The 16,483-nt window shown below is 48.2% G+C and overlaps 1 protein-coding gene across 1 annotated transcript; it reads right to left on the bottom strand.

Annotated features, from left to right (window-relative positions):
- Nucleotides 1-4,323: 4,323 nt before the first annotated feature.
- C16H1orf115 (chromosome 16 C1orf115 homolog) lies at nt 4,324-15,501 on the bottom strand. The gene is made up of 2 exons (XM_052653799.1): nt 15,152-15,501; nt 4,324-6,741 (listed from the first exon to the last, which is right to left on the bottom strand). Exons 1-2 carry the CDS (start codon nt 15,446-15,448, stop codon nt 6,622-6,624), a joined length of 417 nt encoding a protein of 138 aa, XP_052509759.1. The 5' UTR covers nt 15,449-15,501; the 3' UTR covers nt 4,324-6,621.
- Between the last annotated feature and the right edge of the window lie 982 nt (nt 15,502-16,483).

Raw genomic sequence — 16,483 nt, 5'->3', positions numbered from 1 at the left:
CAGCGAATGACTGTTCCCAACAGCTTATGAAAGGGGCAGTGAAGGGCATACCCCCTTGCAGATTTCCCTGGTAACCGTTGTGCCAACCTGACCTAACTCCCCCTGTAACTGCTAACCTCCTTCTGCCCATGGGAGCAAAGCGTGTCACCGCAGGACCTTGCTTCAGACATTCCCCTAGCCTTCGAACCATTGATATCTCTGTCACTGACTCCAGGCTCAGTCTTTGATCTCAGGACAGCCCACCAAGAGGTAAGGGAAGAGGCAGGAGAATTATACTGGGTCTCTTTGCTATCTGGAGTGATCCCATACCATAAGTGAGCTAACCACCTGAAGATAAAGTATAAACCTTAGAACTCCTCATTCCCCTGTTGCTATTTATGCACATAATTAAAATTCCAAGTTAAAAGACGAAAATGTATGCTCTTTTCTTTTTGCTGGGGAAAACATGCAATCAAGCATAAAAATATGATTGATAATCACAAAGATCAGACGTTTCAAGTTAATGATTTTAGTGCTTTTCTATGCATGAGAAGGTCTGTCTAGTCAAGGCTTTGGTTTTTCCAGTGATCGTGTATGGATGTGAGAGTTGGACTCTGAAGAAAGCTGAGCACTGAAGAATTGATGTTTTTGAACTGTGGTGTTGGAGAAGACTCTTGAGAGTCCCTTGGACTGCAAGGAGATCCAACCAGTCCATCCTAAAGGAGATCAGTCCTGGGTGTTCATTGGAAGGAATGATGCTAAAGCTGAAACTCCAGTACTTTGGCCACCTCATGTGAAGAGTTGACTCATTGGAAAAGACTCTGATGCTGGGAGGGATTGGGGGCAGGAAGAGAAGGGGACGACAGAGGGTGAGATGGCTGGATGGCATCACTGACTCGATGGACGTGAGTCTGAGTGAACTCCGGGAGTTGGTGATGGACAGGGAGGCCTGGCATGCTGCGATTCATGGGATCGCAAGGAGTCGGACACGACTGAGCGACTGAACTGAACTGATGCATGAGAAGATGGGAGAATCTTAGGTCACTGAAATTTTTCCTTAGATATGCATGTTAACTGTTGAGCCAGTATATCCAAAGCACAGGTTGCTTCCTGCTTTTCTCCATCCTGAACTCCCCTCGGGGCAGTGCACTATAGTTGGGCATCTGCAGTGGTCGATGGCTTGACCCTTGCAGAACTTGAATGACAGGTGACATTTTTTTCTTTACAGCCTAGTATCTAGTAGATGTTTTTGCTGCATCTTTGTTCCCCTCTCTGATCCTGCTGACAACAAAGCCACGACTGGGGGAGCAGGTAGCATGGAGTCCAACCACAGGAGCAGCTCATTGATTCACTGAAATGAAAATGAAGAAAGAGAAATTCAAGTCTGATTTTGTTTGGAAAAACGATGGTGATGACAAAAAATGCATAAATCATCTATGCCCTTTTCAACTCCAAAGACCTCAAAATACACAAACCATCACCCGCAATATAAAATGTCTTTGCTTCCTAGCTCCTTTCCTGTGGGCGTGATAATCCCTAACTTGTGCGTGCTTGCTCAGTCGCTAGGTCATGCCTGACTCTTTTGTGACTCCATGGACTGTAGCCCGCCTGGTTCCTCTGTTTATGGAATTTTTGAGGCAAGAATACTGCAGCAGGTTGCCATTTGCTACTCCAGGGGATCTTCTCAACTGGGGATCAAACCCACATCTCCTGTGTCTCCTGCATTGACAGGCAAATTCTTTACCACTGAGCCACCTGGGAAGCCAAATACCTAACTCAAGACTCTTTAAATGATTAATGAAGTTGAACAAGTAAAAGGTTTTTCTGATGGATAGGTCTCCCTGGGGAAAGGAGGGAAGGAAAAGAAAGGTTATATCAGCACTTTCTACTTCTGCAGCAATTCCAAATATCTTCCATACGAACCCAAACAAAAACAATACAAGTCATCTCCCTTCACTCTCAATGAGGAAGGCTAGTCTGCATGGAAGTGATTCAGTCTGGAATTACAGGGCAAGCAAGGGAAGAAAGCATGCCCTCTCAGCTCTTTGTCTGTTAGCACATTTGCCCTGATTCTTCTGTCTGCTTCGAACCAGATACATTTATTTAGAGCCTTGTCAACAGATGCTGCAAGAGGAATCACCCGAGAAACACCTTTAAAAAAAGCAAAGCCAGTGCTTGAAGGTGGTGGGTTCTGGTCCAAAAGTCTGTCTCTAGATGGAACTGCAGGGTGCAGGGCACCAGGCACCCCTGGGGAGTTGGGCAGGCAAGCCTATGCCTTTGCCTCCATTCTTCTTCCCTCTGCCTCCGCTCCTATGTGGCTTGTGCACCCACTGGGTTCCAGCAGTGCCCACTTTAGAAAATCTGAAGAGACTTTCTTTCTCTTTGGCTATGATGGAGTGGCTTGGCTTGAAACAACTTTGCCTCTTAAAAACAATATCCCATGTATTATTTTTTTGTAGTTTATTTTTTAATTTATTTTTAATTAGAGAATAATTGATGTACAATATTGTCTTGCTTACCGCAGTGTGAATCAGCCATAATATACACATGTCCCTTACCTCTTGAACCTCCCCCCCACCACCTTCCACCCCATCCCACCCCTCTAGGTTGTCACAGAGCACTGGACTGAGCTCCCTATGTTAGACAGCAACCTCCCATTAGCTATCTATTTTACTTGTGACAGTGTATATGTTTCAATGCTACGCTCTCAGTTCGATCCACCCTTTCCTTCCCCTGCTGTGTCCAAAGTCTGCTCTCTATGTCTAAGCCTCTATTCCTGCCCAGTAAACAGGTTCATCAGCACCGTTTTTCCAGATTCCATATATAAGCGTTAATGTGCAAAATTTGTTTTTCTCTTTCTGACTTACTTTACTCTGTATAACAGGCTCTAGGTTCATCCAACTCATTAGAACTAACTCAAATGTGTTCCTTTTTATGTCCAAATAATATTCCATTGTATATATGTACCACAACTTCATCTGTTCATCTGTTGATGGACATCTAGGTTGCTTTCATGTCCTAGCTATTGTAAATAGGACTAGTACAAACATTGGGGTACACACATCTTTTCCAATTATGATTTTCTCAGGCTATATGCCCAGTAGTGGGATTGTTGGGCCATGCATTATTAATTTTCCCCCATTTCCACTCTGAGTGGTCAGGGAGTTTGAGCTTTTCTTATTCAGGAACCATCTAGGCTTTTGGCAAAATCACAGAGCCTCTCGGATGCAGCCTATACAAGGATGCTGAGGGCATTTGTTTTAACTCTGTGTATAATTTGTATTCGGCTTCCCCAGTGTCTCAGCTATAAAGAATCCACCTGCAATGCGGGAGCTGCAGGAGACACTGGTTTGAATCCCTGGGTCGGGAAGATCCCCTGGAGGAGGGCATGGCATTATAAAATAAACTTACAGGAACGCCTATAACCGTTTCACAACATTTTGGGGGATGATGGCATCACAAAGTTAAATTCAGTTCATCTCTGCTCTTGCAGAAGGATGGGGGAGGCATGACAGGTGCAAAACCTGTCACAGCAGCTGCCTGAATCTAAAATTGCATTGATGGCTTCCCAGCCCCACAACCACTTTCTGCTGAGGGCACTGCATGCCCAGGAGGAATACTGGTGAACGCACGGGGAGGTGTGAGTTCAAGTCCTGCTTCAGGGTGCTTCTTGGTCAGACACCAGTTGGAGCTTCTCTGACAAAGCACAGGAGCTGAGCAGGGGGCCAGTATGGGTGATTCCAAGGCAACGGAGGACCTCAGGGATCTGGCTTCTGCTTTGTAATAAGCCTCAGGGTGGGTTGACATGCGTGGCCCCTACCCTGCCTGGATGGTCCGTCAGCTCGTCCGGATGCTCCAGCAGGGCTGAGTGAGTGCATGCTTCATGGGCTCATCAAGCACTGACCCCTGGCTGACCCCAGGTCCCGTCTTGGAGTACACTGGCCCATGCAACCTGCAGCTGTCTCTGGCACCAGCATCTCCCAGTTCAGGCAGATCAATGACTACTCCAAAATCTTCTAGACTGTGGTAGAAAATGCAGATTCCTGGCCCCACTCTAGACTCTCTAAATCCAAATTGGAGGTTCTGGAAATCTTCATTTTTAACCAACACATGAGCTGAGGCTCCTACATAGACACCTCTTCTACTGAGCTTCTGGAGAACTCACCACCCCCACCTTCTGTCCAGGGAGTCAGAGTCCCTACCCCTTCCCTTGGTCTTGGGGAGAAGCCTTGGGCTCCTGCTGGGGGCCCCAGGGAGGTGTCCCTCACTCTCTGGGGTGGAGGAGTAAAACTTCACACACAGAAACATTAGACAAATCAGGTCTTTTATTTACAGACTATGATGAGAAAAGCATACAAAAGAAGCCTCTTGGTCAATCATGTAAAGGGAAAGCTCTAAAATTCAATTTTTAGTAGAGTGTGGATGCTGATATTAAACAAACAAACAAAACTGAAGAGAAAGAAAAGGCAGAAAGGTAAGCTGCAGCATGGGTACCCTGTCTCGGAGGAAATGACAACTCAGCTGAGTGACTGTTTAGAATGGTTCATCTTCTGTGCACAGACCTTCACAGGGATGGTTCTGGGAAGTTTCGACTTTTGAAATTTCTGGGTTAATTCTTAACCAGAATTCCAAAACGTCAGGGCCAAATGTGTTTGCCCTTGCAGTGTCTCTAACTTGGGGCTGGGGTGGGAGGCTCGCCCTCGGATGGGCGGCTCGCCCTTGGATGGGCCTTGGCCGTTCTTGTCCCTCCCAGGTCACATCCGAGAAACTCAACAGGGTTCTCTGGGTCAAGTCAGCAGCGCTGGGCCAACAGGAAGGCGTGCTCCCAACCCACGCGGGCTGCTTCCCCCATCTGCCTTTCCTGTGACTCTCTTTTCCACTAAACGAAGCTCTGCTTTTCTTTTCACTGATGTCGCCTTTTCCCCGACTCCCAGTGTGGCCGGGCATGCTACAATTATCTGACATGTGTGAAAATGTGCCAATTGGCGCTAATACAGGGCCATTTCTATTCTCTTTTCCTCACAAATAAGAATGATGCAGGAATTAGGTCCCAGCTCACCTTCAGTGATGAGCCTCCAGGATATGAAGCAGAACCTAGCTTTACAGCTACAACACTCTCCCTTCCACTCATTCCTCTTTCTGTCCATCTGTCTGTCTGTCTTCCAACCTTCTCCACTTCCTAGCTAGGTTTGACGGGTGAAGCGTGAGCAACTGAGCCTTCATTCCCCAGTTAAACTTCACGGGGAAACAAGTAGGTGTCGTCACCGAGCCTGCAGACTGGTTCATAATAACTATTTCGAATTGGGAAGTATTATTCTGGAAACCAGGTCAGAACAGGGGCGTGTTGTGGGGGTTGACAGTGGGCACCTCCCTATCCTATGACTCAGTGGCAGTCCACAGATCATCCTCCAGGCCGAGGACTCTCACCCACCCCAACTTTTTGAACCCAGCTGAGATGATGTCAAACTGGGCAGCACAGGAGAGGAAAGGCTACTCCAAGGGCAGCCAATGTGAGCTCACGGGCCTCAGAGGGTCTGGAAGCATCAGCGTGGCACCGCTGACCACCTAGCCTCCCCTCGCCCACATCCAGAGCCTAAGACTTTCCAACACTGATAACCCAGAGCTGGTCCCCGTGCTTCCACTTCTCTCATCCAGCATCCTTCTTCTGCTTCCTTCATACCTTCTCCTACTTTCTGGTTCCTTTTCTAAATCATACACTTTCCTTTCTAGGTGTTTCTCTCTCAAGACAGAGCACCCGCTGTCGGTTTGACGCCAACGATGACGGGGCTGATGGTACCTGATAGCTGGGTCAGGAAGCCCACGACCTCAGCTGGCTATCTGCCTGCAGGTGGGGTCTGGCCAGCCCCACGTGTGGCCAAGCTGGAATGGGCTGGGCCGGGCCCAGCAGCACTTAGGAGCCCTCCCTCCCTCAAACAACCTGCACTTGAACTTGCTGATCCTCCTTCCCCCATCACCACCTGCACATTCATGTCAGAGAGAGTGAAAGTGACAAGCCTTCATCTACTTGAAACAGTCGTGACACAGTGTCAACATGGTTTTCAAAGCACCGGCACCTTCAAAGAGATTTTTCTTTCCTCCTTCTTCTCAAGCCTGTAATTAAACTTTTAGTGGCAAAGGAGGGCAGAAAGGAGATGGGGGGATGACTTTAGGAACAAACATTTCCTTGGGTGCCCTCAGAACTGAGGCAGTCACGGGCTGGGAGCTCTGTCAGCCTGAGAACTTTCCAGAATCGAGCAAATTGGTTCACTCCAAATCAAAATCCCCCACCTCCCACTCTATCCCTAATCACCACTCTGCTGCCCCCCCAGAGGACTGGCTCCTGCCAAGTGTTTGCCTCTTTCATGGGGAGCTCTGGTTTTAGCAAACTCTTGCTAATCCCAAACCTGGCCTCGGCCTAATTCTCTGCAGGATTGTCCACCAGGGCCACCTGTGTCCGAGAGATGTGGAAGCTCAGCAGATGGATGGGGATGACTCATCCACGACATTCGTCCAGTTCAACCAAGACAGTTTTTTCTCTTCCGAGTATTTTGTGGGTTCAAGTCTGAAATGCTCCTGGGTTCACACTGTTCCCAGAACAGAGGCTTCCGATTATTTTTGCGGGGTCCGCCCAGGCAGCTCCCACTAGCGGACGAACGACACCACGCTGGTGGCCACCCCGAATGGGGCGGAGTAGGCGGCGGCGAATCCCTGCAGGCCGACCACGATGTAGCGGCATCCTTTGGTGATAACCTTCCCAACGTTCTATTTTTTAGGAACAGAGATGAAAAGCAAAGGGTTAGATGCGGCAACTTTGTGATCTTTCGTGCACAATTGTGCCATACATACAGAGTCATGTCGCCTCACTTTCCCAGGGCAAACAAGCAAGTCAGCAATTTCCCACCTCTCTGGCACCCCACATGGAACCCCATCAGAAGAACATGCGGGAGACCAGACCAGACCTCAGCACCTTGACAAGGGCTTTCCAGCCCCACAAGTTTCCAGGTAATTCAGAGATCTTGGAGACAACCATGAAGCTGCTAGTTCTAAAACCAAACCAGGGGACTTCCCTAGTGGTCCAGTGTCAGAGACTCCATGGTCCCCATGCTGGAGGCCTGGGTTCAATCCCTGGTCAGGGAACTAGATCTCACATGTCACGACTAAGACCTGGCACAGCCAAATACATATTTTTAACAATTTAAACCAAACCAACAGTGTTGTATTATTTGAAACAAAGCCCACTCTCCTCTGTTCAAGCGAAGTTACAGGATCGGAGGAGGGCTGGGTCAAGTTTTCCTTCACTCACCTGAGCTGAAAGCCCACCCCGCCCTCCCTCTAAGCCCAGGACACGCCCCCTCTGACCCACATTTTGTGTCTCTAAAGTCTCCCGCAGCTCTGTCATTGTTGCGCCCATGGTTTGGGATTCCTGATATAATTCTACACTCCTTAATGGTAAGGGCTGGGCCTTACTTTCTTGGTATCCATTCTCCCTCCTCCTTGTCTTCAAGGCTTGGTGCCAGTCAGAGGGTATCCAAGGGATTCAAGTGCAGTCGCAACAGAGGAATGAAGACCACCACCACCAGCTAATACTGGCCGTGCTGTTGCCCCTCCCCTTTCTCTCCCCAACCCCAACTTCTGTCTCCATGACGACGGCACTCGTGGAGGTGACCTGGACGTCATCATACATCTTGTCTGTCCATCCTCAATGCTTCCAGCTCCAATGACCACTCAAAATCCCTGATCACAATTGCAAGCCTCCCTCTGACACCAACACTGCCTGCCCAGCCTGGTCCATTGGTCCAGGAGGCCGACTGTCCTTCTCTCCCAGATAGGATTTCTTACCTCTTCCCTTCTCCACAAGCCCCCAGCGCACACGAACACACACTGTGTCCATATGCTCATTAGATGAGGAGGTCAGAAGTCATTGGGGAACCCAGTCATGATCTGCCACTGTCTACACCCACCCTGACTTCTCCTCCCACCTAGCCCTGTCCCAGTGGGCAAAGGTACCCCTACGGCCACTCCCTGGACACTTGCTGCTGTTACCCTCTTCCCCTTGCCCTCAGCTTTCCCTTCTCCAACATCATCACCCTCTTCCTCCCCATTGGGTCACCCCCCTTAGCTTACACATATGCTCAGCTGTCCCCTTGACTCGGCAGCCTTCTCTAGGCCCTGCCCGCGTCACGCCAAGCCAATGGAAAGAGTCATCTGCACACACTGCCTCTACTTCCCCCTCCTTACTCCTTTGTCCTCTACTCTGACCCATCCAGGACGGATTGGCCGTGGCCATCCGCCACCGCCATGTTGCCTGAGCCAATGAGCACTTATTTGTCTTCCCCCTGACTCTCGGCCGCTTTGGATACTTCATCAAACAGTCATTTTGACTTTCCCCTTACCTCACACGAAGCCCTTCTTCAGCTTTCTATTCTGTTTTTTTTAACATTTTAAAAATTGAAGTATAGTTGATTTACAGTGTTCCAGATATACAGCAAAGTGGTTCAGTTCTCCATATAAATATATCTATATATGTGTGTGCTGTGCTTAGTCACTCAGTTGTGTTCAACTCTTGGCGACCCCATGAACTGCAGCCTGCCAGGCTCCTCTGTCCATGGGGATTCTCCAGGCAATTTATATATATATGACAGGATCATGTGCTGTATGTCTGAAACATTGTAAAAAGGATATATTATATATCCATCTATATAGATAGATATAGACTTTTTCAGATGTTTTTCCATTATAGGTCATTATAAGATATTGAATATGGTTCCATGTTATAGGGTAGGTTCTTGTTGTTTATCTAGTTTATGTACAGTAGTGTATATGCTAATTCAAAATTTCTAACTTACCCCTCCTCCCCCTCTGGTAACCATAAGCTTGTTTTCTATGCCTGTGAGTTTATTTCTATTTTGTAAATAAGTGCATTTGTTATCTCTCTCTCTTTTTTTTTTGGTTTCCACATATGAAAGTGAAAGTCACTCAGTCGTGTCCAACTCTTTGTGACCCCATGGACTACACAGTCCATGGAATTCTCCAGGCCAGAATACTGGAGTGGGTAGCCTTTCCCTTCTCCAGGGTATCTTCCCAACCCAGGGATCGAACCCAGGTCTCCCGCATTGCAGGTGGGTTCTTTACCAGCGGAGCCACGAGGGAAGCCCCACATGTAAGTGGCATCATGTGATATTCGACTCTGACTTACTCAACTCAGTATGGTGATCTCTAGGCCCACACATGTTGCTGCAAATGGCATTATTTTGTTCTTTTTTTTAATGGCCCTCCTCAGGTTTCTTCACTGGATTATTCCTTCAATCAAACTTAAAAATGTTATTCTTCAGTACTGTTCCTTATTTTTTATTTTAAAACATGTTTTGGCCTAGAATTTCTCCACAGGTGATGTCACCCATCTCCAGTGACTTTGAGTATTTCCTGTATGCTGATAAATTCCAAATTTATATCTTTGGCTCTGACTCAAATATTTACCTCTCTATTTGAGGTCTCTCCTTTTTGAGGACTCATGATTCCTCTGGCAAACACTCTTCCTTGCTGCAACAAATAGACAAATCTAACTTCAACTGGCTACTCGTATGTTCCTAGAGGCCTTTGGTTATTAGGCTTCAACAAGAAGGAAGCACCAAGGAGTTAAGTCTACTTGTGATTATACAGCTGGTAAGAGGCAGAGCTGAACTTCAATCCCAAAGAAATCTCATCTCAGGGTCTGTGTCCTTCACCCCCACACACACTTCCCTTCTTTCATGAAGGCAGATGTAACCTTGCAGTTGCTTGCGGCCTGGGCATAAAGTCCACCCCCGTCACTTACTTAACTTTCCTTGGCCTCAGTGTCTTCACCTATATAATGAGAATATTTGGTAACCACCTCACTGGGTAAAGAGGATTAAATGGGTTTGTGCAAGGAAAGTACTTAGAACAGTTGTTTAGTTGCTAAGTTGTGTCTGACTCTTTTGAGACCCCCATGGACTGCAGCCCGCTAGGCTTCTCTGTTCATGCGATTTCCCAGACAAGAATACTGGAGTGGGTAGCCATTTCCTTCTCCAGGAGGGACTGAATCCTGTCTCTTGCATTGGCAGGCGGGTTCTTTACGAGCGAAGCCCACTAGAACAGTGCCTGGCACCAAATCCAGCAGTACAAATGCCCCCAAAGATCAGTTAGCTTTATTGGAAAATAACTTCTGCTTCTTTTTACTTTATAGTAGTTTAGGTTTGTGGTAGTAATTTTAAAATCTAAGATATTTTGTTGTCTGTTCAGGGAAGTTTCTTAAGACTGTACTTTCCTATGATGTCTGGCTTATCTCGGCTTTCATTGGCCTCGGGATAACAGAATGAGGTCCTGCTCAATACTGTATGCCCAGCACCCAGAAAGGGCCTGGGTGTTTCCTTTGGTTGCTCTCAGGCCAAAGGAGGAGTTCTGGGAGATGAAGGTAATTTTGATGGCTTTTTTAGACACTGATTCCTGGGACACGGTGTCATCAACTTCTCAATGGGACATTAGGGTGTATGTCCAGGGTAGGGAGGTGATGCTACTAAAAGATACATCTCTATAAATGTGTGATAAGATTCAGTGGGAGAATTTTACTTACCTGTTTGAAATAACCACAAAAATTGTCCTCTAACAGTCCAGAGCACCCTTTATAAGCAAAGCCCCTAGAATCATGGATGGCCTTCATTAAACTTGACATTATGGGTATTTGTACATCCACTTCCTTCTGCCTGCTATTTTTAAAAAACTGCATGTCACTTCATCTTTGCCAATGAGAAAAAGATGTTACTAAAATAGCTCATTAGCTAGAACATAGTCAAAACACAGAACTTGAGAAATGTGATGCAAAGAAATGCGAAATATTACCATCGACCAATTCAGTGTCACTGGAGGGAGCAGATTTTGCAATCTTTGATCTGAGTAGAGCTTTTTCAAACCAAATGATCTCTCAGAAGGGCAGAGGGGCCTGGGGGATCACAGGACAGTGTGGAGGGTTGGATAATACCTTCTTCCAAGAGCCCTAATCCCCAGAATCTGTGTATAGGCCACCTCATTTGGCAAAAGGGACTTTGCAGACATCAGTTGATGAAGGATCTTGAATTGGAGGGACTACCATGGATTATGGATTATCTAGGGGAGCCTGATCATTATAAGGATTCTTATATCTTTATTAACATAAGGATGCAAATAAGAAGAGCCAGTCTTATAAAAGTGATTCTGGAGGACTCAGAGAGAAGGCACTGCAGTGACAGAAGCAGAAGGACAGAGAGAAAGAGACCTGCAGATGTTATGCCAGTGGCCTTGGATGTGGAGTGGGGTGGCAGGGAGGGGGGCACCTCTAGAACCTGAAAAGAGCAAAGAAATGGTTTCCCTTGGAGCCTCCTGAAGGAATCAGCCTGCCGACTGAAGCTCAGAAAGGCCGGTTTTGGACTTCTGGTCTCCAGAACTGTAGGAAAGCAAGTTTGTGTCGTCTTAAATCACTGTATTTGTGGTAATCTGTTACAGGGAATCTAATACAGGGAATGTGGCTTTTCTAGGGGTTCCCGGGCATTCAACTAATCCCCAAGGATGTCAGGGATTTCCTGCCCCATCCAGTTTCCAAAAGGAAACCAGTTCTCAACAAAGGCCCTTTTCCCTGGAATATAAAATCCAGTCTTCACATCCCAGGCACAAAGCTGAGGTGGCTGGTCAACTAAGTGTTCGTCACTCAGTCTTATCCAACTCTTTGCAATCCCATGGACTGACTGTATGTAGCCCGTCAGGCTCCACTGTCCACGGGATTCTCCAGGCAAGAATACTGGAGTGGGTTGCCATTTCCGTCTCCAGGGAGCTGATATTTGCCCCCTGAGACACAGCTCATTAAACAAAATCAGAAAAGAACCAGTCGTATGGGGCCTCTCGTCCATCTCTTAGAAAACAGCCAACAACAGTCATAGGACCGTCATCACATTCCAGGTGCGTTCCAAGACCTCTGCGTGGATGAACTCATTCACTCCTTACCACAGTCCATGTGACAGAGAGGAAACCAAGGCAGAAAGGAGAGCAGAGCCCAAGGTCACACAACCAGTAGGAGGCTGAGCACAGCTTGTACCTGGCAGTCCGGCTCCAGGGCCCATGTCCTAACCCTCTACTTAGACGTGTGGCCAATACCTTCTTGAGCTCAAGGGCATTCCACACCCTGTGTTTCCCCTCTCCTAACTCCCTTCAAGCAGCCCGATTAACAAAATTTAGTAACTTTTTTAACCTACACCTCTCCCTGTGGCTCCCAGAGGTGCCTGGGAAAGACGACCTCCTATATGAATGTAGATTTGGGGTTTGGTGCCCTTAACCCCCTCCTGCCTCCATCCTAACTGCTTCCGCACAGGCAGAGGCCAGGAGAGGGTCCTGACGCCCAGCTCGGCTTCTCTCAAGCTGTGCAGCCTTGAACAAAGAGCTTAACTTCTTGAAACTCCAGTTTCCTTCACTGCATAATGGGAGTCTGTGGGCTTTCCAAGGTCGTTAAGAAGAGTCAGAGCTTTGGCACATTGTGTGTGCAACGGAGCACCCAGCAGACTGTAAGAGCAAAGTACTTCCACCTCCTTCACTCCAAAAACAGGGACTTTCCCAGCAACCCAGGCTCCATCTGAATATTCTGTTACTTCAAAATCAACTGGGGCCCCTGACCACCAAGAGTCCCGGGCACCCAGCCTTCAGAGCCCAGAGATTCCTGCCAGACGCTGGACCCAAAACAGCCCTGGGGTGACCCTACTCGGGGACACAGGTTAGCATAGGGTAAGGGGCCTATCTACTTCTAAATATTTCCATCAACCCCAAAGGCAAACCCACACACATTCAGCAAGCAGTTGCTCTGCATTTCTTCTTCCTTCCAGTCCCTGGCAAGCAACCATCTGCCTCCTGTCTCTCTTGATTTACCTATTCTGGATATTTTATATGAATGGAATCATACGCATGATATGTGACCCTGTATGTCTGGCTGCTTTCAACTAGCACCGTGTTTCATCCATGTTGTAGCATGCACTTGATTCCTTTTCATGGCTGAATAATATTCCACCGCGTGTGTACTACATGTTGTTTACCCGCTTATCAATTGATGGACATTTGAGTTGTTGCCATTCTTTGGCTATTGTGATGCTGCTGTGAACATGTATGCATATATATCTGTTTGAGTACCTATTTTCAGTTCTTTTTTGGGTATACACCTAGGAGTGGAATTACTGGAACTACTATTACATATGGTGCATGTGTGTGAGCATGAGAGCATACGTGCTCAGTTGTGTTCAACTCTTTGTGACTCCACGGGCTTATAGCCCGCCAGCCTCCTCTGTCCATAGAATTTTCCAGGCAAGAATAGTGGAGCAGGTTGCCATTTCCTCCTCCAGGGGATCTTCCCAACCCAAGGATCGAACCCAAGTCTCCTTCATCTCTTGCGTTGGCAGGCGGATTCTTTAGCACTGTGCCACCAATATATATATTCCTTTTTGGATTGTTTTTCATTATAGGTCATTACAAGATATTGACTATAGTTCCCTGTGCTAGTTACAGTAGGTCCTTATTGTGTATTTATACACTGGCCATATGTTAGTTCTGTGTTTAATTTTTTGAGGAAATGCTAAATTGTTTTTCACAGCAGCTGCCCCATTTTACATTTCCACCAGCAACTCACAAGAATTCTAACTTTCCACATCCTCGCCAACACTTGCTATTTTCTGTTTTTTTTTTTCCTAATAATAATCATGCTAGTGAATGTGAACCAGTACCTCATCATTAACCTGTGAAACCCTGACTCATCCTTCTGTGCCCAGTTTCCATGTCACCACTGATCTGAAAAACTTGACTTTACAACCTCGTTCCTGAAGATAAAATGCCCAGGCTCTTTCCATGTAGCTCCAGGGCAGTGACCCATATGCCAGCGTCTCCCCAGGAAGACTCCACTAGGGCACGACTACATCATACCCATTTTAGATCTCTAGTGCTCAGCGCAACGTCTGGCACATTGTTAGAACTCCCAAAGCATCTTCAGCTCAGCCAGCCTCTGAGCTGGGATTCACACATTTATCAGTTCACCAACTGAGGCAAACAATGACTTTTTTGGTGCTCAACTGGGTAAAAAAGGAAAAAGGATGATTCATCCTCGCATGACTCTAAGCCTGAAAGTCCCAATTTTATACTTTTGCTAATATACATTTATTAATATACTTTACCACTGCCTACTTGTTTACTGGTCCCAGAGCTGCTGACGCACCTTTAAAGAAGATGACAAAGCTCAGTTGCTAGGTGTGGAGACTGGTCAATTTCAGGTATGATAAGAGATTGCTGGAGGACACAGATAAGTGGAGGGACAAAAATGAGGTGGAGCTCCTGCCCTTTGGCCGAGACAGAGTGAACTCCTGTTGCCTTGTCCAGCTCCAGGGGCCTGAGGCAGCAGGAGCTTTAAGGGTTTGCAGGCAGAAGAACTTGGGAATTGCTTTGGGGCTTTGATCTCTGAGAAAGAAACTCCCGTTGTATCCTATATTCTTATTCTCTCACTGTCTTTCCCCCTCCCCACCCCCACCCCCAGGCAAGTGACAGTATTTTTGCAGAGAAACACACTGGGAGAAAAGTAGATTCAGTGAGTGAATACTTAGGGACTGTTGCGCTCCCAGGCCCTGCAAATCACCTTGAGAATATTTAGGGGAATAACGCCAACAATTCTCAGCTAGTGGGATGTCCTTGAGAGGATAAACTGGGTTGTAACTCCCTGCTTTCCAACTGGGCCATCTTCTACAAGTCACCGAAACACGCTAATCCCTCAGTGTTCCCATCTGTAAAATAGGGACACTGATTCCTGTCCTCCCGACTACACAGGAGAGTGGGAAGACACCCCTAGGGCCAGAACCACCTGGTAATCGACCCTTGGTAATGTTATTCACACGCCAGCATGGGGGAAGCCGGGGAGCTGTGAGCAGGGAAACCTTTCGTTTAGTTACGATCCCTCTGCGCAGTCACTTTCGCCCCACCGCCCAGTTCAAGGAGCCGTTTCGGGGCTCCAGGAGAGAATGGCGGGGGGCGGGAGGGCGGTGGCGGGCGCGGGAGCAGGGCAGGGCAGAGAGGCTGAGAGCGTCAGGCTGTAGGGATCGGACTTCAGCTCTCTGGCGGACGGCGGATGCCCCACCCAGGGCACTGGTGGCGGTTGAATGCCTACCTTGCCGTACTTCTTCAGCTTCTTCCGGTACCTCTTCTTGGGCTTCTCGCTTGGCACCTGCTCCTCCAGCGGCTCGTAGCGCTCTGGGAGGACGGCGAGGTGCACCCTCCGCGCGCCCCGGGACTCCGGGCGCCGGGCGCTCCCCTCGCTCTCCGCCGCCTCCGCCCCGCTCTCCAGATGCTCCAGGATAGCGGCTGCCTCCTCGTCCCCCTCCGTCCGCCCTCGCCCCCGGGCCAGGGGCCCGCAGCGCGGGAGGCTGCTCGCCGCCTTGCTTCGGAGTCTGGCTCCCACCGTCATGATGCTGCGGGCCCTTCGGCTGAGGTCGGGGCGTAAAGACACCAACCTTTGCTCCCAGCCCGCACCTCTAGCCGCGCCGCCCACCGCTGCCCAACGCGACCCGGCCCAGCCCAGCCCAGGCCAACCCGGACGGGGCGGGAGGACTTGGCGTCGCAGCGCCCCCTGGCCGTGGGGCCTGGGATGGCGGTGGCTCCACCGGGCCTGGCCTTCGGCTGGTAGGCCCCAGCGGCCAGGATCCCGGCCACTGGGTGAGGGATAGCTCGAAAGGTCAATGGACAATTAACATGCAAAGCACGTTCAACCACACTTACAACGAAAGAAGTGAACCCCAACTAGTGAGACTTCCTTTGCCCACGTGCAGACTGGCAGAGATGATGATGATGGTGATAATGGTGATGGAAAAGATGATAGTAATGAAGATCGTGGGCTTCCCCGGTGGCTCAGATGGTAGAGTCCGCCTGCAATGCAGGATGGAACCCGCCTGGGTTCGATCCCTGGGTCGGGAAGATCCCCTGGAGAAGGAAATGGCAACCCACTCCAGTATTCCTGCCTGGGAAATCCCATGGACAGAGGAGCCTGGCAGGCTACAGTCCATGGGGTTGCAAAGCGTCCCACACGACTGAGCAATATTCAGTGCTGGTGAGGATATGGTGAAATGATGGCTATAGTACAGTATTCAATGGAATGCAAACTAGAGATAGGCTATTGGAAAGGCAATCAGAAAATATTTATTGAGTTCTGAAAAACAGTTGTAACTTTCCACGTGCCTATGCTAAGGAAACATTCAGAAACACAAACCAGTGAATGGATGGTGTTCATCACAGTCTGACTCCAGTGAAAAAGGGAGGCAAACCAACAGGGCTGGAAAAGTTAATTCTGGCGCGAGCATATGACATCATATGAAGTAATCTTTAAAATCACAATTTTCAAGAATATCACTCTGGTAGACATGCATTCTCAGATTACTGTGGATCTCAATCTGTTTGGGATATCTTACTTTCTTATGTAGGTGAATACCTGTTAATTCTTGGAAAT

The sequence above is a fragment of the Budorcas taxicolor genome, chromosome 16 (genome assembly GCF_023091745.1).
Source record: "Budorcas taxicolor isolate Tak-1 chromosome 16, Takin1.1, whole genome shotgun sequence".
Taxonomy (NCBI): Eukaryota; Metazoa; Chordata; class Mammalia; order Artiodactyla; family Bovidae; genus Budorcas; species Budorcas taxicolor.
This window is presented reverse-complemented; position numbering and strand designations above follow the sequence as displayed.